The sequence below is a fragment of the Falco punctatus genome (genome assembly GCF_963210335.1).
Source record: "Falco punctatus genome assembly, chromosome: 12".
In the NCBI taxonomy this organism is placed as follows: Eukaryota; Metazoa; Chordata; class Aves; order Falconiformes; family Falconidae; genus Falco; species Falco punctatus.
Window position 1 is genome coordinate 21,545,119 of NC_137592.1, and position 23,151 is coordinate 21,568,269.

General features: G+C 43.6%; 1 protein-coding gene across 3 annotated transcripts in view; it reads right to left on the reverse strand.

The window, feature by feature from the left end:
• PKDCC (protein kinase domain containing, cytoplasmic) overlaps positions 1–23,151 on the reverse strand; it is a 55,784-nt gene that overhangs the window by 18,199 nt on the left and 14,434 nt on the right. For 2 of the 3 annotated variants that reach the window (XM_080408626.1, XM_080408627.1), the window contains exons 2-7: positions 22,472–22,594; positions 19,175–19,446; positions 15,404–15,483; positions 14,428–14,535; positions 4,289–4,462; positions 1,474–1,584 (exon numbers count right to left, since the gene is read on the reverse strand). In XM_080408626.1, coding sequence (XP_080264752.1) covers positions 1,499–1,584; positions 4,289–4,462; positions 14,428–14,535; positions 15,404–15,483; positions 19,175–19,446; positions 22,472–22,594 — 843 coding nt within the window. In that variant the 3' untranslated portion in view covers positions 1,474–1,498. Of the gene's footprint in view, positions 1–329; positions 1,585–4,288; positions 4,463–14,427; positions 14,536–15,403; positions 15,484–19,174; positions 19,447–22,471; positions 22,595–23,151 lie in introns of those variants that run through there. The other variant, XM_080408625.1, reaches the window with a different exon arrangement.

A 23,151-nucleotide genomic window follows, 5' to 3' on the forward strand; every position in this document is an offset into this window, starting at 1 on the left:
AAAGTACACCATTTAGCCCAACGAACAATTCCTTCGGGTTATACTCTCATCCTTGCCCCTTCCAAATGTTAGAAGGCTGGTACCAGTGACTCAAATCACAGAGTAGGAATGGCTACTCCAGCGTTGTCTTCTAATGGTTGCTTCATGACGGGCAACCACACAGACAAAGCCACCATGGACCACGGGAACATGCCCGTCACTGGGAGACACTGCAACAACCTCAGTTCCTTCCTGCAAAAAATATCCCAGGCTTAAGTTTACATACAATACATTATGTCTAAATCTTTGCTGTATCTAGGCATTTATTTGCAACACAAAAAAATCCAGTATGAAAGATACGGAATTTATCTTTTATTATTTTTTTTTTTTACAAAAATAAACAATTTGAGAAACAAAAGCACATTTTTTTCCTGACTGTACAAACTACAAATAGTATGACATTGCTCACTTTAGCATTTACTTTATTGCTTTCACTGAAAGCAAATTCTCTAGACACACCATGCCTGTAAAATGCATTTTATATAGAATTAAGGCTAGCATTCACTTGACATTATTAAGGTCATTTACTTCATTCACTCTAAGAATTAGCAAGCGGTGCCTCAGAAAACCAAGGATTTGATGACAAAAAATACAGATAACTGCAAGATAGTCATTAAACTAGTACTGTTGCACCAGCTGGATTGCTTTGCCAGTGTCAAAGATGTGGCTTCCTGAACAATTCAAACTCATTCAACGAAAAGTCTTAAGCACAGGCTTAATTGTAAGCATATGCTTAGGCCTATGCCTATTCAGCAAAGCACTTGGCACTTGGGTAAGTCCCTGCCCTTTCAGGGGGACTATTCATATGCTTATGTGATTTGCTATGAAATGGCTCTTCTAAATTAAAAATGAAACTTTATGATAACATTGGAAGCAAAAATGAAAATCAGCTAGAGTCTTGCACTTCTAAACATAACCAATTGCTTCCTTTTGACAAATACTCCGGCATCGCATATTCGATAGCTTTAACACAAATGCTGATTGTCTCAGTAACGTTTGCTTTTCAGCTTACAAACCGATATGCTTCAGTTAGTTCCTCTGTTGTGATTGTACGTGCCCAAATAAATATCAGCGTGGAGGATACAGACTTCTCATAGAAGTTATCGATTTGCATCACTGTATACAGATGTACAGGTCAGAAAAGTTATGCTAACCTTGGTTAGAAAATCCAGAGCTGCCAGCTGATTTATAACCAAAATTATACCCTAACAGTGTATCATATCTGGTATTTTGCTTTGTTTAAAAAAAAAATAATCACATTTTCAAAATGTTGTGTTATTGCACATTCATCCTGGTCATGCAGGTTATTTCTTTAAAGTTTTGTTTAGCACTCTATAGATTAGAATGAGTAATAGTGCAATTATTTTGCTGGTCACAGCCACCTTCTACCTAACAGCTGCCTATATTTATACACAAACAGCTCTTATCACTCACGCGTCAGACTGGGCCACTTTAGGTGTCAGTCTGTCACCTTCACATATGTTATCTTGTCAGGATCAGGCATGATATGATTTGAGGCCATCTTGAAGAAGACAAGCTGCCGACCTGCACCAAACAGGAAAGAGGGAGGTGGGATGGAAGGAAAAAAAAATCACAACACCTTAGAAGTGATGAGCAAAAGTTTGCCTACCCCAAATTATTGACATTTCATATCCTTCTTCAACCTATGCATTCTTCAGGCAACCCAAGACTGAACTCTCTGAACTTCAACTGGTATAAACCTGAAATGTTTTCATCTAAAATGACACCGAATCTCTCCTGGGTACAGTATGTTTACTCTCATCTAATTATGGTCAAGATCTGGCTGTGCACAGCTAACATTGTAAACGAAGGAAAGGTCTGAAAATTTTAATACAAATTTCACATGATCTTCAAAAAAGTCTCCCACTGATACAAACAGGCTTGAGTTCAGAGCTTAAATGAAGGGCATTCATTTGATTACAGGAGCAGAATCACCTTTGCATGCTTGAATCTTGGCAAAACTGATCAGTGCAACGGGACTTTCTCTGAAATAGCCCTTGCTGATCACTTTGTAGCTCTGGGTTTTAAACAAGCTGGAACAAGGTTTCTATTCCTCATACAAAAAGCACCAGCAAGCGATCACAGCCTGGGTAGTGTAAGGCACCTGCCATATATACATCCGAGGCCAGTGGGGGCTGAGAGTTTGATGACGGTTCACTCACCAGTGGCTGTGGGAGTCGCAGTGCAGTTCTTGTATCTCCCCGTGCTTACTGACCTGGCATCGTACCCACGGCCCTGCCGCCCCACGGACCCGCACTGCCGTGGCCTGCCCTGGCAGCAGAGGCCACAGAGATACTTTCCACATCTGTTCAACCTCTGCTTTCCCTCTCTCTAAACTTCAGAAAATCAAATGCTATTTACTCCCAGCCTGCCTCTCTAGGGGGCTCCCATAACACTATTTTCTTAAAAAGTATCACATGGCAAATGGGATGCCTCAGCTACTGAACACATTTCCGTGCTGCTAGTTTCAGGGATTCAAGTGCTCTTGCATCAGGAATGACAAGGTAAAGGAAATGGTAAATAAGACTAGAAATATTGCTACGATGTCTCATTTGCTTTTAATATTGTAACTTGAGACATGAGCTGCTCTAAACTTCCTATGAATTTCCCTGTGAAAAGTAATAATTACTTTTTTAGTACATTAATTAACTTCAATAGTCTGACATGATGACCTAGTAGTCACCAGTTAGCCACAGGCAAGGTTAATATAAATTACTTTTTTCTAGGTTCCATGGAAGTCTCTCTTAACACCTCCCAGAAGCATAAAAAACGCAGAAAGCTGTAGCACTACACTGCCTAAAATACTGTGAAACATACAAAACATACATACAAAAAGTTTCTACTCATTTGTGATGCTTTCAGAGCTGAGGACCTGCTAGGCGTGTATATAAGCCTGGCTGCGGTGTGTGTTTACATCGGTCAAGTAAGCACAACTAAAGCACAGGGTAGATTTTTACTTTAAGGTTAAGATATGTTGTGATTGCAGATGTACAGACAGAAAATGAGCCTCTGAGCCTAAATAACTTGCCACGCTGAAGTCTGTGGCAGAGCAAGGACTTCAATCAGCTTTCCCAAAGTGTGGCTAGCATCAGCTACCCTTCCTCTTAAAGGCAGGAGCAGGGTGGCTGACCTGGCCTTAGCAGAAAATGGCCATCACAGGCAGGGAACCAGCCCAGCGCATGGGGAGATGACACACAGCAGTCGCAAGGTGGGAAAGGCCACATGTCCACAACCAGCCATCTCAGAACAAAAACTCACCCTTGACTCCTGACTTCAGTGGCAGCTTTACCTGAGGACGTTATGAAAGACAGGGATTTGGTCCACTGCACCTTACAGGCACCAACATGTCTTTTTCTTTACCCTTCAAGGGATGCAGCGTGCTCAGGGGAACGCTGCCAGCTGAGCTGGGAGCCAGTTGCGGCATTCAGCTCTTTGAACCCCTCAGCCACTCTGGAGCTGCAGCTACCGGAGATTTTTAGCAGAGACTGGTAACGTTTTTGTTTCTCATATTGCTCTGGAATCGCTTGCAATAGGCACGAGCCTGGTGCAGCAGCAGCGAGCCAGTGCCAATTCTTTGCTTGATGTCAATCGGCACCGACTGCCTGCCTTCAGGGGAACCGCACCGGGACTGCCAGGCCCACAGGCCTTTTGCAAAATGTATTTCTCTTTTCAACAAGTGTATTCTGTTAGACAAGAAAATGAGTTGTGGTAGCAAATGGGATTTTCCCCTGGAGGTTCTACTTCTGTACTTCTACCTGATTTTAAACCCTCCCTTCTCAATGTCCTTTAGCCAAAGCCCTGCTGCTAGAAGCAGTGTGTTCCTGCCAGCAGCAGGGCATCTCTGACACCAGCCGGGAAGTCCCAGCTAGATGCATGGGAGAACCTGTTTGGTTTTGTGTCAAACTGCAACAACCATATGGATTGAAAAGATTTATTTAAATCCAGATGTAATAAACTTTCAGACCCCACGGTCTGGAGACCTATGGTCCATGTGCTGTAGCCCTCTGAGTCTGTCCACCGGCTCCTGCTCCCCTGACAGCTGGCAAAGAGAAGCCCCACCGTAAACAAAAACTGCCTCAGCTGGAGCTTCAGAAACTACCCCACTTCCAGCTGCTGCTGTTGGCGACCGCAGCCCAGCACAGCATGCACCTCAAACTGTATTATAACTTAAAACAACCAGAATATGTGACTCAGCTGCTGCTTCTGCTCTGCAGCATCCACAACCTACCTGTCCAAGTCGTCTGGTTAGTTAGGACGAAAGCTTTGCACTGAGAGTAGCTGTCACAGATCTCAATGGCTTCATTGACGTCAAACACAGAGAGGAGGCAGCCCTTATGATGGTAAGATGGCCAGCATCTGTAGTTCTCATCAGGAATAAAAGCTTCAGGCACCCGTCTGTACTCTGCAAATAACCAGAGCAAAGCAGTCATTTTGAAAGCTCCAGCAAACGGCTTGTTTTTAACAGGTAAGGTTTATTATAACAGCTTAGGAGCAGGATATATGACGGAAAAGGTAACAGGCTAGACTGTACCAGCCCCAGTTTACTCCCAAATGTGTTTATAGCTCTGCACCTTACTTTCCTTTTCCTTTCCTCCTTTCTTCTTCTCACCTTTTTCTCCAGAAAGCGTCTGTAAATAAACAGTCTGTGCACAAAACCCCTTCCCCTTCCCCACTGCGTAGGCGAGGCTTTGGTTTTATTAGGAGTTTTACAGGAAGAATGTCCCATTGAATAAACAGCATCCACTTGAATGAACTGACTCACTGTCCTATTTCTTAACAGTGAGTGGGATTGTCGGGGTGAGACCCGACCAGGCGTTCCCAGCCCTCCCTCTCCCTCAGAAGCGCACGCTATTTTCCCCCAGCTCCTTTAGAGAAGGAAGAAAAGACAGGCTTTTAATTAAGCAAACTTTTTTTGCTTGCTCAGATTAGCACAAAAGGGGAGTCGCCTGATGGGCCTCTGAAGAGAAGCAAAAAAAAAAAAAAAGTAGCGGGAGCATGTCAGCGTGGTCCTCGCCCAGCGCCTCCGCGCTGCCCTGCCGATTACTCCTCTCCCTTGGCTGCCGTTCAGTCTCACTTGCCTTTATGAGCTGCCTCTTGTTCCCTGTTCACAGCTCCTCTCACTTTCCCAGCCGCTGACGGGAGTTTCTCTAATGAATACATCAGCAAATTCAACTAATCATTTATAAACATTTCTATTTAGCGTCCAGACACACAAATTGACGGTTCCCTCCTGTCTCTCCCCCCTACATCCTATTCAAAAAAATGAATATATTCTATATTTCTTCTAATTGTATCTATTATGGAAACCAGAGCTGCCTGCCCTGACTCACAGCCTATTCTTAAATCACTTTGGTTCACGCATTTTCTGCCTGACACTGCAGATTCAACCTGTTAATATTTCATACAACACATTGTATGAACACAACCGAGTCAAAGGCGAGTGTGTGTGTCTAGTACTCTAAACTGCCAGCATTTCAGCTGGGAAAAGAAGTACACATCCACCAGTGCTTGTTCACACCACATGGTATGAAACAGTGGGAATCAAATGCAGTAAATGCATTCTATTTTAAGCCTGGCTCATTAAAGGTATCATAAGAAATACTCCCAAATAACAAGCAAAATCAGAGCTGACCATGTCCCACTTGAATCAAAGGCAAAAAAGTTCTCATTAATTCAGAAAATGCAGATTCATGCAGGTGAAGTAAAAAAAAAGAAAAAAAAACAACTCAAAATGTAGTCCCACATTACAAATGGTCATTTCTCCATCAAAAACTTATATTCATTTCTTCTGAAGAAAGGTCAGAGCATAAATCAAACTGCTACTGGCTGGATAGGTAAAGTTCCTTTTTTCCAATTTCTGTATCAGCTTTACAATGTGACAATAATTGAATGCAACTAAATAATATCTTCTTATCACTGAATGGTAACCGCTGACTATTGATATGTACCTCACAGCCAAGGCCAGTACAATGATATGCACAAATTAAATGCAAATAAACCAATTCACTGTTGCTGGCACCATACGCAACTACTTGTATCAGTGAACATGCCATGATGACCAGATAAAAAATGTGACTATCCACAACTTTTCTTTGCACGGCTACAGAAGTGCCACCTAACACTTCACTGTGCCAAACCCCAGGCCACAGAGGATGTTCACAGAAAGATGGCCCTTGCTGCAGCAGCAGCAGATGAAGCATCTGCCCGATTCTCCATGTCAGCAAGGAGAGTTCCCTGGCCCTGCCCAAAGGTGCTCTTGGGGCCTGCCAGGCGCCGGGAGGGAGCTGCCATCAGGGCACTGAAGCAGAACAGCCCCATGTCACGTCATATATTTTTCTTCACGCAAGGCAGGAGCCTGTCTGCAAGGCCGTTATTTTGAATTATTGTTCAATTTTTAAACTCTTCTGCACTCAGATATGCCTCTTAATACGCCTATGGCACTTTCTTTCTTCTCAACACCATTCCCAGTACAGATGTCAGGGGTTAGGCTCTCAGCTGATGTAAACAGATTTCAAAAGAGCAGCAGTGATTTATGTGACCTGAGGCTCTGTCAGAGGTAGGAGACAAAGTTCTCCCTTTCCGCTGACTTTTCAAGGTGACCAAGCCTGGTAAATTATTTGGGCAGCTTGGACACATTAATCAATAGAGTTGGGCCAACAATAACTGCAATGGTGATGGTGAGGTCCTGGCTTGCAGGTGCAAGGGAGGATGGAAACCTCCACAATGGTACTTAGTGTGGTCTCACCATGCAGCAGAGCCCTGTGGCTGTCCCTGCTCTCTCCTTGCTGCTCCCTGCCAGTTTCTACACGAGGGAAGCCACCACCATCTGCAACAACTCACGGGAACAGCGTAGTGCAACAGGTACACAGCAGCACCACCCACATGCAAAGAGCATTTTCCTTTGCTAGGAGACCATCAAGCACCAGACAGGTGAAAATACAGACACTGGGGTCCAAGTCAAAGCACAGTCACATGGGCTCCACAAAGGCAGCTTCTGGCAGCTCCCCCAAACTGGCACAGACCACTGAAAGCCTGCAGTTCAGGGATCTGAGCCTCCTGCCTACACTGCCTGTGGGGAGTGGAGTGGGATGCAGTGAGGGGGAAAGGCAAAAAGGCAGCCCCTCTCCCTGCTTGCATGGCAGGCATGGGAGCGCCATCCCCCAGGAGCATCCCCATGGGAAGGCAGCCATGAGGAGCAGAGAGCAGAATGCGCAATGGCCCTGCACCCTGGCTCATCATCCCAGACCAGCCAGGCATTCCCACCGCCCTGGGAAGCCAACACAGGACCTCACCTTAAATTATTACAGTCAGAACTGAGCAGAAACTCATTGCAACACCAACCAAGCCCTGGTCTAAGGAAACCACATTCCTCCAAAACTCACTTTATCTTGAGCAGAACAAGGTAGCTGCCTTCCCTATTTGCATGGCGAAAGCAAATATGCCTGGAATCTCTTGTTTACACAGCGACAAATTAGGGAGCTGACCCCTTAGCCCTTATTTGTAGCAGTTGTCAAAAAATGTGCTCCTCTTACATGAACTAGGACGCTCCTGAAGGATGTCCCTCCATCAAGATGTGCCCTGGCAATGACATTAGCCCCAGCCCGCAGGAGAGCAGGGCTTCCCCTGCACCTTTAACTGATCATCTTGGTCACTACAGTGCAGTTACTTGCTCAATTAAGCAATACTCCACTGGTTTAAAGATAGCTCCAACTCAGGTTTTTGTCCTGCCAAGACCTGAAACTTGCTTAAATGGAGTCCATGGAATTTGAAGGCTCACGGCAGTAAATCACATCATAAAAAGGTCAAAGTTCTGGTCGATTTCCAGACTAATGGTGTTTAAAACCAATAAATACTTGCTTAATACTATAAATGCAGCCATAAATTTACACTTTTGCATACATACACATAGCCTGACACAAAGTACATAAATTCTATCAAGGAAATGGCAGGAATAGATCCGAGAAATGCAAGATGCTCCTACAGGTATCACAATGGAAAAAACCTCCTTTTCTCCATCTACTGGTTTTATGAGAATTGAAGCAAATAAATGCAATGTAGTAAGCCTGATCTTGATGTCACTTACGACAGACTTACTCCAGCTTAACATAGGGAACCTGATTCCCAGCTCACAGTTACACAAATAAATCCTACTACAAAACATTTTTCCTGCCCTGTAAACATATTGCAACTTCAAAATATCTTGCTATGCTGAATCTGGGCAATCCCCAAAAGTTTCTTTTGTGATACTTTTAATAGTTTTAAAATATTTTTTCAATATTACAAATATACAAAAAAACTGGTCAATCAAAACACGCTGTTTCGATCAGGCCAAAACCTTCTCAGAAGTTTCTGACAGCACTAGCCAGCCCCCACGACGGCCACAGTGATATTCAAACCAAGCACATTCTCGTGACAGGTAAGAGAGGCAATCTTTAAAAGCAACCTGCAGCATCACTGACCAGTGCAACAGCTGTAAAAGACAGCCAATGCTTTAAAATCCTATTCTAATTGTTTTCCATCAAAAATCACCTGCGTTGTCCCAAAGCCCGACTACAATCTATAAACATAACTCATTTTCACTGTACTACACTGAATCATATAAATAACTCCACAAGTATATAATAAACTATGTGAAACCGCCTGTGGTTTCCCCCTTTTAGCTTGTTTGAATCACCCTAAATCTGACTTTAATCAGTCCTAATGACCGTTTATTTCAGCCACAGCAGCCAGATTGCATTTTTACTACCAACTACAGCTACTCATTGGAAATTTGCCCAGTTCTCTTTCCTAGTTATCACCTGCCAATACACCATGGGTCAGTGACACAGACACCATAACGTTCATCCTTGAGAGAGAAATCACGTTGCTCCTTTTCCTCCCTCCTCTTTTCCTCCACTCTCAAGAGGAACACTGGCAGTCGACTCTGGAATTGTTTCTAATTGCTCTGCTTACAAGTAAGCAGAAAGAGCCTGATCTTGCCAATCTTAGCAAAAAAATGGTATGGAGCAGTGTTTTGCTCTACAAACAGTCCCCACCGATTCCCAGGGAGCTTATGGAGAACAGAATTGGATCCTAAACAGACAATAATACATTTATGCTTTTACCACGCTTCATTTTATGCTGAGATTTTCCTAATGCTTCAATCCCTCGCATTCAAACACGCTTCTGACAACGAGCCTCGCAAAGCTGTGAGCACAGTTGCGCTACGGAAAGCTGTTTTTTGGTATGTCTGAGAAAACGGCATGCTAGGCGTATCCCGCGTGTCTCTGCTTTCAATCATTTCTGACGAATCCCAACTGTCTGGAAGGACAGACAGGCCTGGCAGGACACGGGTTTGCCGTCAGACCGGGAGATAGCCCTGCTTCTCTGGTGAGTATTTCCGTCCTTTGGCTGTTTCCCGCGTGCAGGCTGGAAGCAGAGGAAGGCTCGCCTCGCTTTATATGCTTCTATTGTGCTCACAGTAGAGCCATATTTAAATCGGTATGCAGCCTGTCACCGAAACACAAATAAATAAGGAGAAGAACGACATGTTCCTTTACATTTTATTCCTGTTAACACGTCACAGCTGGAGTGTTTCTCCTGCCTCGTGCCCCACGTCCCAGGGTTGCTCACTGGGCTGTGGAGCTGCTCTGCACCCCTGGCCACCTCTGCAGTGCACACCGATTTACTGAAGGTAAACTAGTGCCACAGATGCTCATCAGTTGCATCTGGCCCATTTGCTCATCAAAACAATGATGCTGATGATGGACAAGCCAAGAGGTGTCTAGGGTCATGTGTTTGGGGCATTTAAGCTTAACGACAGATGCCTACAGGATTTGTAAAAGATACTTGGCAACTTCTTTAATGTTCTTGAAAGAAGCAGAGGACCTCACCCATTAGCAGCAAGCATTTTGCTGTATGCTGCCAAGCTGGACCTGGAGTTTAGCGACAGCAGAACATGTTGCTCAGTGAATTGGGCACACGGCTTGCATGACAGCAGATACGTGTGAGCAACAACCAACCGGTCACTACACAGTTACACAGCTCCACTGTATTTCCAGTGCCGTGTGGGTGCAAAGGAACCTGCTCCTGCATTCCTCTGTGGGCTGGGACTTCCCGGCTGCTCCTGTGAAAGCCCTCTGTGCAAGGCCAGGCACAGAGGGGAACTTTCTGCCCGTGCTTGCAGCCCTGTGCACCTTTCCCCCTCAGCTGGACACAAAGCAGCCTTGACATCCCCGGGAAAGAAACACCAAACGCACAAGTCCCAGATAAAGCAGGAATGTGGGGTGCAAGGACTGGGCGGCAGGATGCTCCTGGCTGAGCCTTCACGCACCTTCAGCAGCAGACTTTCAGCCTTCGCATTGCGGCCTGCCATAGGATACACAAACTGCCTCAAACAATATTCCAACAACCTTGCAAAATTTCTCTCTCGCACATACACATGTGCACAAACACCCCCCCACCCCCCCGATCTCAATAATTCTTGGGTGGATTTACAGTTTCCTAAGCAGGTTGCTATAGTGACCCTGCTGAATATTTTTTCAAAACACTGCTGTACTGTAAATATTTACATACAGCATAATCCTGCCAAATTGTCTTAAGACAAAGGAAAACACAAAGCGCCTTTAAGGCTTTATGTCCAGCCTTCCAGCTTTTTTAGCTCTGAGAATGCACTCTCAACTAACAACAGCAGCTAATTACGCTTTCCTGTGGGCTTGCACACCCTCAGGCCTAATAATGGGTCATCTATTAGCTTTAATGAATAACAAAGTTATCCGATTGACTAGCATTAGCTATTTTCATGCTTTTCTGAGTCAATTTTGAGTTAACTGAAGGGCTGGGGCTCAGCCCAAGGGCCAGACACCCAGTTGGTACAAATCAGTGTCACTGGATTGAAGTAATAAAAATGTTGATACTGGGGCAGGACTTTACGATGAACATTAGTAGATTTTTGTATAGTCTTCTTGTTCTGGGTAATTAATGGAACGATTTCATTATTTTTAGATAATGAGTGTCAGAAGAAATACACGGTTCCTGGCTTAATTCACATTCTTCTGGATTCCAGCAAGAGGGACAAACAGTCAATGAAATATAAAAGTATTTGTTCATGGTGTTGTTTTAAACACTGTAATGTTCCTACATCAACATTAACAGTAGTGTGATTTATGATTACAGAACACATACACAGCTATCAAATGTCTCCCATGCCTCTACTCTGTTTCTAAGATACTAAAGCAAAGTCCAGTGCATAATATAATTTACAGCACTATAAAATCTTTTACAACTGAAGCACAGTGAAAGCTTAATATCCAAGACCTTCCGTAATATGACTATTTTATCTTGTTAAACTTTATTTATGCGAATACTAGGGTTGACAAGAACTTTTTTCAAGTCACTTCCCTACTGATTATCAATATCACCTTTCTCACTTCACAGTGTTCATAGGAGGAGGTCTTCCTTCCGAAAACATAGGTTCAGATAGATAACAGACTGTTTCCTCAAAGTTTATGTTTTAGTTAGGGCCTTAGATCACTTGCTCAAAATCTCTTCTCTGCTAGTATGAATTTACAATGTTCTATCCAAGACAATGGATAATTCAAAACATTTAGAACTAAACCAAATTCCTAATCACCATTTACCTGAACCTTCTGTGGTTTCTTTTCCTAAAAAAAATAAAGTAAAATCTTGCAATTCTTGGATCTGAATTCTTCTCCAGTTCTGCTTTTAGGATTTCAAAACCGATCATACACCAGAACGGTCTTATTTTCTCACAACCCTTCAGACGCCAGAGGAGACTGGCATTGTTAATTCTGGTCATTTTTACCATTTGAGGAAGCAAAAATCCTGGGAGCCAGTCATCTTGTGAAATTTCCACCACTTGGAGCAAAATCAGTGTGAATTTGTGCCTGCCCAGTCTTGGCATACCAAATGCAAAGCTCTGATTAACTCCACTCTGGCCTGAGAACCAAACCATCACCTCTAGTTTTATCTTAACCTACCACTGGGTGGGAACACACTCCCCTTGAACTTTCGTTATGCTGTAGAACAAGACAGAAAAGGTTTAAAAAAAAAATCCCACCATTTAAAAAATATTTTTTCTTTGCTTTCAGAGTGTAACAGTGTCCTTCCAGACCGCAAATGGGGCCAAAGCTGGACCTTAGCTGACAGCTTGGGAAAGTATCACAGTTGTCCCTTTTCACCTGTCTCCCCCTCTACTATCCACCAAGAGTTACACAAAACAATCTGCTCAGCTGTCCAGCCCAGGTTTTGGTGGCCAGGGTGCCAGCTCAGCTGGGAACATCCTGCCAGGGGAAGAGGTTCATCACAGGGACATCAGTCCCTTCCAGCACCACTGTCACCCTCCTCCTGCAACTTCACTGTACCACAGGTGAATTCCTCATTCCATAATCTTTGGGTAATTTCTAATTAATAATTTCTAATTCCATAATATCTGGACTGAGAACATTAAACATTAATTCTAACACAGTATTACCAGTAAACCACCAGCTGAGGAAGGAATATGTTTGGAATAAAAGTGATACGAATGCGTAGGTAGGCATATTTTCACCCTCACAATATGACTTTTTCATACTTTTCTGGCAAGGAAAGGGAGCCTTAAAATAGAAATAAATTACAACTCCTCTTCTGTTTTGTTAAAGTAGTCTTAGAACAAACAAGAAACAGGCCCACACGTCTTAAAGGCATGGCAGCTAAGTCTGAAAACACATCTTATCTAAGTGTAAATTTCCACTAAGACATCTGATTCCTCAGGCTTCCCACTGAACATTTTCCTATGTTGAATTCAATATTACACTCATGGTCTTTAATGTAGACTGGCCAAACATGTTACATAAAGCATCAACGGATTATCAACATCTTTGCTTACACTGTAGAGTGCCTAAGACCATGAGCAGTGTCCTACAAATAAAAAGGGCTCCTTGCACAGAAGGGCATTACTAACCATGAACACAGGTAGCGGATTCTGCATTATATTATCCAGGACTCTACGGAATTAAACTAACACAAAATGTATAATTATTACATTAGCCAAATAGACATGGAGCTCTGCTCCATATTAGTAGAAACCTGCACTGCCACATTTACTACTGCTGTCCTAAGCTTCTCTCTCTGAGATTCTGTATAAACATGACAGCCCTCTAAAATTCAAGACTTCATCATGTCCTGATATGGCAGTTAAATCTGGAATCAACCAGGATCACAGAAAAACTTCAGCCCTCCTGGCACTTCTTCAACAAAGGACGTGTTTGTACTATTGATTGTACTGCTGAAAATAATTTTGCTGTGTTGACAGGCATCACTCAGCACAGACTGTGATGAAAAGCTGAAAATTAGAAAGTTAAATGAACACCTGCAACAATTTTCCTGCCAATTTTACAACAAAATAAATATTGAATTATTCTGATAAGTGGATCAAATTCATCCCTGGTGTCATGGCCCTTTGAGGTTAACAGCGCTACGACAGGAATGAATTTGGCTCCTGTGTCTCTTTCACAGAGCAAATGCTTCACTGAACTTTTCAAACCCCCTGTGCCAATATTCATCTTCATTTAGAACCCATCTTTCCCTCTTTACTGAGCTTTTGCAGCAAAGACATAATTTTCCTATCAACTTGCAGTCAATTATGCTGACAGTTTGACATGAATATTGTACGTACACAAAAATAATTTGCAAAACAGCTTTTTCAATTGTTAGACTTAGCAGTCATTTCCATCACACATAATCTTCTTTGACGTGTGTAATTCCACAAGCTATCCTTCCGGGAAGAATATGCATCCCCTCGTATCACAGCAGCTTGAATAAATAGCATTTTGCATACCTGTGGTGCTGCAAAGATTTTGTGAGAAAGATATTATTGCACAGCTTCATTTTCATCCTGTTTTCTTTTCTATTGTATTGCTAGCAGAAGCTGAGGGACTCATTATCTTTCCCTTGCAAAGCAAGCAAAAATTTTATTCTTCCAAGCTACAAGTGCTTACATTGCAAGAAATTCCTGTAAGGTGCAGGAAATGCACAGAGAGTTACGGCATCTTGACCAGACTCCCCCCAACTCATGTTTGGCCAGGTTCTGACACTCCAACAGCAGAGAAGCGTGTGGCTGTGACGAAACACATTTTCCACAAATCTGCTATACAGACCAATGCTCCGTTTGATTTCCTTATCCCCGTTACAGCCTGCTCACACCTATGGATGTCCAGCTATGCCATTTAGTGAGAAGGGCTTCAGAAGGCACCCAGGAAGCAAAAAGCAGACAACAGATTATTTATGTGCATGATTTCAAGGGTCATGGAGCCCCATTCTCTGCACATATACCCTTTCAAACCTCAAAATAAATCTATTTTAATTAAGTTTCAAGAAAAACCACTTTACCAGCTTTCGGCATCCGAGTCACATTCTGTAGGTACTCTCCACTCTTATACAGATTCAAGACTCTCTCTAGCTGAGCAGCCGTCTCATCTATTCCCCAATGAAGTTCTCCTTTAGAAGCGCAGAAAAAGAATGAGTTAGATGAGGAGTAACCTGCACAGGACAAAATGAGGTTGCATTTGAACAAAGCCCCAAGCATCAGAGCCCAGCGGTGCCCCACTCTACAGAGGCGCTGTGATGTGGACGTGAGATCCCTGCCTTACTGCAAACTGGGTTTCATACTGACATGAGCCAGGCACGTCAAGGCTGGCTCATCCACCTGGGAATCCCAGGTCTGCAGGCAGCAAACACTGCGGTGAGCTCCCCACGAGGGACAAACACTAGCCAATATAGGGAACACCAAAGGCTTTGCCTGTTAATTAGCTATAGCCCAGCATCATTAACCTCCACGCTGAACGCACGCAGTGCAAGATATAAAACCCCTAGAATAACACACCAAAACCTCTCAAATCAGGGTTACAGGCACGTGCAAATACTCTTGTCCCAAAGGCACTACCTACCTTGGTAATTGGTAAAGATCTATGGTAATGCCACTTGCCTGGCTTCTGAGGTATAAAAGCACCACTGGTGCCATTGGCAATGGGGAAATATCCTGGTTTTATCATTAAAATTGCCCTTGCTAGAGACAGGGGTTCCTCCAGATCCCATAAGGAATTGCATTCTGATGCAGTTCACCCCAGTGCTGAGGGGACAGGAGGAAGCAAATACCTCTGTGAAGCCTAGATAAAAATCTCAAAATGGGATTTCTCTGATATACAGGGACATTCTTGCCTTCTCTTTATGGGGGAAATTTTATCCCAGATAGAAAAACAATCTGGTTCTATTGCAGTGAACACAAAAGCAGCATCCTCCCCACCCCAAACATTATAATTACACTAAAAAAGGAAATACTGGGCATTACCACATTTATTGCGATTACCTGTTGCATTGACTATCTTATCCAGTAATGATCTCAGTGAAGATGGAGCACTGTGTGGAAGAAGATACGTAAAGAAAAACCTGCAACGGAAAAGTAACCCATATTGAAAAAAACTTACGAAGAGTTTACAAATGTCTGTTAACTACTGAACAACATAAGGAATAAAATTCCTATTGCTTATAAGCCCCTGACCTATTCAGGAAATATAATCATATTCTGTAGTCAAATAAATATATAGCTGAGGCTATTCACACAGCTGTCTAGCATACCTAGACCACGCTGTTACATACAAGGCTGCCTTGTAACTACGTGTAAATGTTCCATTAATACAGAAATTTGCTGTGAAGCCCCATGGATTGTGACTATGTGCAAAACTGTCTGTACTTTAACAAACTAAAAGGATGCCATCAACCCCAGAAGTCTTGGGGTTTTTTTTCAAACCTTGAAAGTGCATAAATCAAATTTCTGCTCATTTCAAATAATTGACTATTGCTTTCTTTTCTGCTTTCTTAGAATGTCGAATGAATTGCCAGAAGCAATTCAGCTTCTGGCTGAATTTATATTTCAAAATTCAAAATACAGCAACCTTCCTGTATTGTTGTAATGCCACCGCAATTCAGAATGTCTCCTCTGTTCTCCTAGTTTATGTTAAACTCCAAATGCATTCACGTAGATACTCACTGATGGATTCTCCATTTTAACACTTTTAATTACAAAACAAAAAACCATATGACTTTACCATCACATGAACTAAACTTCATTTTCACAACGTTCCTTTAAATTTTTATTACTCTGCCAGTATTACTGCCTATTGCAAATTCAGTGTCATAGCAACCTAAGATGGAGATGGACAGTGCAGGATCTGACAGTATAAACAGAACTATCAGACATAAATATTAGGTAATGGACAGAACAGGAACACCATTGGGGAATTGCCCTTCTCTACATCTAACCTGTAAAGCAAAGTAAATGCTTTTTCATATACAGAGACCACATTGTCCAACAGAAATGTCCAGGGACTCATGCTCAGGAGGGAAAGCAGCAGACATCTTACACAAGCACAAATTAAAAATGTAACTTACTGATAGCAAAAAAATTATCACAGACACACATATTGTTGAGCTGACATATCTTACTTACACAACGAATACTTCCTTGAGATTGTAACTCCCTTTTTCACACCTTACAAAAGTAGTACTCCTGATTTTCCCAAGTAGGATTATCCCCAGGTCGGTTTTCTTAGCGATGAGTGTGAAACAGCCAATATAAATACATCCAGAAATCTAAAGAGCAGCATACTATTTGTAAAGAATAATCTGTCTGGTAAATATTAGCTCAGGTTTATGCTTAGAGATTATCCATAAATCAGAGTCCAACTGATTGTGAATAGTTATTCTCAAAAATTCAGTAGCTTTGCTAAACGCTGGATGGATTCAAGTCCCATGGTTATTGCTTTTCCCTGACTATAGAAATATATGACTTGTTCTAATGCAAACACCCACATGTGAAATTCTGACACGTATAGACACTGGCGCCTACACAGCTTAATTGCAGTAACATTTGTTATTCATCGATTCCAGGGCCAGTGGCATCCCTTGTGATCTGCATAACACAGATTGTCAGATCCTTTTACATTTGTTCCTACAGCCTCTTTTTCCTCTCTTTTTTCTTTTTGAGAACGATCTGATCTTAATTTAAGATTTGTCAGTGACAGAGAATTCATCTCAGCCATTGGTTAATAGTTCAAAATATCAATTACCCTTACTTTTAAAACTGTCCAGTGCTTTGAAAACTGTTCCTCCAAACATTTGGAGGAAAACCCTTAGACACGCATTTGTGACAGAAGGTAACCATCTGAAAGTCAAGATGGGCCAGTCCTTGCATAGTAGAGTTTTTTCCAAAATGTCTTCTCTCCTTTAATTATTTACCTCATAAAGAAACCAGTTAGATAGCCTGATTACGCTTTCAAGGCTAGGGCATGCTATATTTTAAAATTACAAGGGTTTTATGCATTGTTTCATATATTGCTGCTTTTGACTTCTACCTAACAGCACCTGCAGCCCTTTGCCGAGGGCAACCTCTAGCCCTACAGCAACAGGCGCATCCAAGAAAATATGAAATTTAGTAGCCTACCCTAACGAAGAGAGGATTTATAGCCTTCCAAGACAAGTGCACAGGGCTTGGTGTTAATGCCCTAGCATGGGTGGCCACAGCCTACTATAACATGAATCCATGTTGAACAAAACCCCACTGTCTCTATCAAATTTAGGAAAAGCAGGGGCTGAAAACACTGCGGCACTGTGCGTGCATTACACACTGGCGTGCGGTTCAAAGGCAATATTAAGAACCGTAATAGAAAAAGATTGCTTCCTTCAGCGAGACCAGCAACCTGCCGCAAGCCCACCACACCGCAGACATATCCCCTTTTATGAGCGAGATGGATGGGTGCCTATTAAAGGTTTCTTAGCCAGACCAGTAAAACGCTCTTAACCAAAAGCCAGCAAGCTAAGCAAGATCTTTAAGCCAAGCAAATGGAAACAGAAAATTTTGCAGGACACACTAAAAACTGTGCTGCACAACTGCAGATGGCTGTCATGTGGCGCAGCCCATTTCAGTGTGGTCAGCTAATGCAACACACATGCTGGTAAGCGCCCTGGGACCAAAGCAGAAGACTCTCTTTGGAGCAGCCTCTCCTCACTGTGGTCTGGCAGGCAGTGAATGGCACGATACTTGAAAAGGAAGTCTAAGAAATGAGCACACCATTACGGCATTGCTTTGAGATCCTCCATCCTCCTATCTGGATCAGACAAGTCGGCCACCTGCCCCAGCAGTGCCTGTCAGACGGAGTGGTGGCGGCAGGACAGGCACGGCACTGAGCATCCAGTATCCCCAGAAAGCAGCGACATGGCTCCCCCAGCATCCCACACAGACCTCCGAGGCGAGCGACGGCCAACGGCGGAGAGCCGAGACCACAAACACAAAGCCATTGCCCAGAAGGACTCCGCTGTAAATCTTTAAAAACAAATTTGGAAGATGGACATGTCAGCTGAACACTTTCCTCAGCATGGCCAACTGGTCCAGTGCGAGCTGTCATCTACACGTCCCCTGACACAGGCAGGGCATTGGGAACAAGTCCCTCAGCGCCTGCCCACACAGCGATCAGGGGCTGGGAGGGGAGGGGGTGAAAGGGAGCACCCCCTTCTTTAAAAGGTTTGGGATTACACCCCGGGTTGCCAGCCATGGAGGGTGGTCTCAGCAGCCTCCTGGCTGCACTGGGAACTGTTATCCTCCTACCGTGGCAGGCTCCAGCATGGCAGGAAGCACGGAGCCAGAGTGCAGGATGAGAGCTGAGCTCTAACTCTGCCCCTGAAGCCAGCCCTTTGCTCAGCTGGTGGCAGAAAGCACACGATGACCCTTCTGAACTCACAGCAAAGAAAAGCTGTCTGAATCATCTCGCTACAGAGCTTGCAGGCCCCCATCACCACAAGCACCTCTGTTTCACTCCTATTAAAATCTCTATTTGTGTGAAGAATTCAGTAGGTTTCAACAAATGCAACATTAGACTGAGTGGTGAATCACACTCAAAGTATGCAAAACATTTCCAAAGTTATAAATGCTACGTAGTTCCGCAAATAAGACAATTACTCGTGGCTTCATACTCTTGGATAACGGTTCTGAGACAGTATGTACTCATTGATGGGAATAACTATAAAGGATACTGGAGACTTTTGGCCCACTCTTAATTCTCTTTTACATTATCCAATCACGTACCTGTAGGCATTGTAGAGATTCCTTTTTTCGTTCATACTTTGACACCGTCCCTCAACTGAACAGGGCAGGGTGAAGTTCCTCGCGGGGAATTCCATGAAGCAATCACTGTTACTGGTGCAAGAGCTCTCCTCGATGCTGGCATCATCCAGGTCTGTTACCTTCAGTTCCCCATCGACAATCACAAACTGACGAGGGCGAAAATCCAGTAATGTCACAGAGCCAAGAGGAGAGTGAGCCAAATAATGCAAGAGCCGAACTAAGCTGAGACATATCTGAAATGCAAGAACATGGGTACCTCGTGTTATTTTCTCAGTGCAAAGTATATAAATGAAGCCACTTTAGCTGAAGATGTATTCATAAATATATGACTTTATATAAGCATCATAACTTATCCTCAAAACTGAACATTGCAACAAAGGTATTTTTCACAGGATTAACATAGCGGATTGTAAAACCCTTAGAGACTTGAAACAAAAATAAGCTTCTTTACCAGTGCTTTCCCACACTATTCTTGAAGCAGGGCTTATTGTTGCTATTCTTACTTTTAATAGAAATAAAAGCATTAACTTTTAATAACACATTACGCACAGGCCTTGACCACGCAGCCTGATTCTGCTCTTTTACAAACGCCAGGTCTGGAAATTTTGGCTGGATTGCCCTGCACCCATGCCTGGGGCTCCAACTACAGACAGCGTCTGCATTGCCTCCATACTGATCCTGCCATTTGACTGCTTTTATATTTTTTTTCCACTGGTTCCTCTTATGTTTGCCTTTTTCCAGGAGAGAAGGAAGCACTTCCACAGCTCCACCGTAACTCTTCACTATGCCTCAGGGTAAGCGCATATGTCCCACTGCCTTGGTGGGCTCTCATGTGCCACTGTGAGGCTGCGCTGATGCTGCACTTTTCAGCTGCACATTAGGAACCTGAGTAACTACTACTAGACAGCAAACTTGGTGAACATCGATCGCAGCCCCCTCGGCAAAGCACTGTTTTCAATTCATGCATTCCTTCAGAGTCCGCTATGTAACATGTTAATGCAAAAACATAGAAATAATATGAACAGTTAAATACTGGAATTTTTATTCTATGTATTAAATTAATAACAGGTCTTATTAGTCTAGCAAGCTTTTTATTGTTTATATATAAACTTTGTTTTCTGTTAAAATAAACTGTTAGGGCCAGGTGCATTGAAGCAGTCAAATCCAAATTCAGTCTCAGGGCATAAATGATATACTCAGGAGAGCACCTTAAAGCGTCCTTCATAAGAAAGCCAAGCACATCTGAAGTCAGCCCTCACAGACCCTTCACCTGTGGGACATTGGGGCTATCTCACACTTCTATAATTGTTCTCCTGCCTGGCCAGACTAGAACATTCTTATCCTGCTTACAGGCTACCACAGCTGACATGGAGAAGGCTGTAGGTGTAGATGAACACAGGTCTGGTTACGGGACCAGGCTTGATCCCCATTTCCTCCCTCTGGAAAGACGCAGGATTCATGCACGTGCCATCCTGCAGTACACTGTATATAAAAGGCACATCCAGCCCAAACTAACACGTAATCAATACGCCTATCAAATGCAAACAAATCCAGAATTTAGCTTGAATAAAACCACAGTTCGTCATCTGAAATTATTGTCTTTTCTCAAACACCAAAAAGCCCCTGCTCCCGCACAGGTAGCCTCCGTGACCGACCCTGCCAGGCTGCTGCCCTGTTGACCTGCAGGTGCCCCGTGTGACAACACAGGTGAAAGCTTTGCTCTGTGCCACACGCTGCTGCTGGGCACAGCACTGCTGATCTGGGCAGCAAGCTTACCGCCCAGTCCTTCAGCAAGAGGAAATCATTATTTGTAGGAATAACATCATCTATTTATGCAGCCATTTTCAGGACTGGACCACAAATAAGTCTCATGCATCAAGAAGACGTGGCTCTTCTCTCATCCTTCTTCCCTGTGTTAGTTGCATCCTAGACAAGCTAAGGAGCACGATGTTATCCAGGACTTCATTACAGAGGTCACAAGAATGTTTCATCTGTAATTCCACCTCCGTGGTTCAGCTCAGCACCTTCATCTAATTCTCCAATTGCTCCCTTAGAAATATCCATGCTGGAAGAAAACTTCCCTGTTCATTGTCCATAATCTAACACATCTCTTGGTCATTTACTTTGCACATAAATGCCGTCATAGTCTGTTATCTGCATTCCCCAAATGAGACGAGCCGAAGACAGGGCCTGTATTTCAGGAGCCATGACGAATGCCTCTACCGCTTATTAAGACCATACTTCTTTCAGGAAAAGGGAGCTGAAGCTTAGTGCAGGAACACACTTGCTCCATCTGTATAAGTAAAATAAACTCTGCCAGGGAACATTCCTGGGCACAGAAACTTAATCCCACGTGCACGCTTGCTAGCACAGCCTCTGGCCCCGGTCTGACCAGGACCAAGGCTGGTCCCTGGCACGGTCCCCAGGCACGATCCGGAAGGCGGCGCGGCCCAGGGACTGTTTCTGACGGGCACCCTGCGTGCAGCCGGCCCTCGGAGCGCGCAGGAGCTCAGCGGCACAGACGTGGGCTGCACCTCCCCGGTTCCTCCCCAAGATCAGTCAGGCACACTTTTAGTTTTCCGGTACAGATGTAGCCATGCAATCCAAAGTGTTTTAGATGAAGACTGCTTCTGCCTTGGAACATCTCAGGGAGTTAACCTCAGCTGACGACACATCCCAATAGACACTGAGCGAGGCAGCGCTGTCTTGATCAAAGCATTGCTGCAGTCTGGCTTCATTTTGGACAAATTAAGTGTGACCTTCGTGCTCCTGGTAAATTGCCAACGCAGTGGACAACCCGGGTCTGAGATTTGTGTACATTTATTGCACTCTTCCCCCAATAAAAGACAAGCAGAGCAGGAAGCAGTAGAAAACAATTATAAAACCAAGCTACGATAAGGATCAGGACAGAAATGTAACATCCTTCTATTGTTTAAACCCCAGTTGCAGAACACAATGCTCAACATCAAAAATCCTAGGCCTCAAGCTTTAAAAAGTAAGAAATGTTTGAAGATATCATGTAAAAAGCATATAACCAGCTACAAGCAGATAACATCAACAGACAAAATAGCAACATATCTTAAACACTGCAGAAAGGGAGCGCTAAATGTTGTTTCTAAACTAAAATGTAATCACATCCAAAGCAAACGTTTAACAAACGTGAATTGCACTCCATAGCACATAACCCCTGCTTCATGTTTGATGTTATTTCACATTCATCGCTCTCTTAAAAGCCCTTTTAAAACAGTTGTTACTCACTCGAAACCTTTCTTCCCAGGAAGTCTGCAAAAGCTGAATCATCTCTAAAGGTGAGCCTAGTTCAGTGATGGTCGTCAGTGTGTCTGGGATGTCATTGCTATCTTGGTAGCAATAGCCGTAGAGCTGAAAAAAATCACAACCAGGCAATATCAGTGCAACGTATCTTTGCACACTTTTACATCTCTCTGTGGATGAGGTGCAAAGAAAGCATCTCTTACAAGGCGCTGAACACTATATATTATATCGCCTTGAAGCCACTGCCCAAAAGCTTTTGTGTCCTCTCATTTGAGGATCTTTCCCTTGAGACACCCAAATTAGCTAGAAAAGTCTCTTGTGGGCACCATGCAGCACAACACCAGTGAAGAGTCCCCTCCATACAGGATCTCATCTCTATTAATGCTGCATTGGGTTTGCATGGCAAGGTTTGGTAGTAGGGGAACTACAGAGCTGGCTTCTGTGAGAAGCTGCTAGAAGCCTCCCCTACGTCTGATGGAGCCAATGCCAGCCAGCTCCAAGACGGACCCACTGCTGGCCAAGGCTGAGCCCGTCAGTGACAGTGGTAGCATCTCTGGGATAATGTATTTAAGAAGGTGGAAAACCCCCTGAGCAACGGCAGCTTCAGCCAGAGAGAGGAGTGAGAATATGTGAGAGCAACAACTCTGCAGACACCGAGGTGGGTG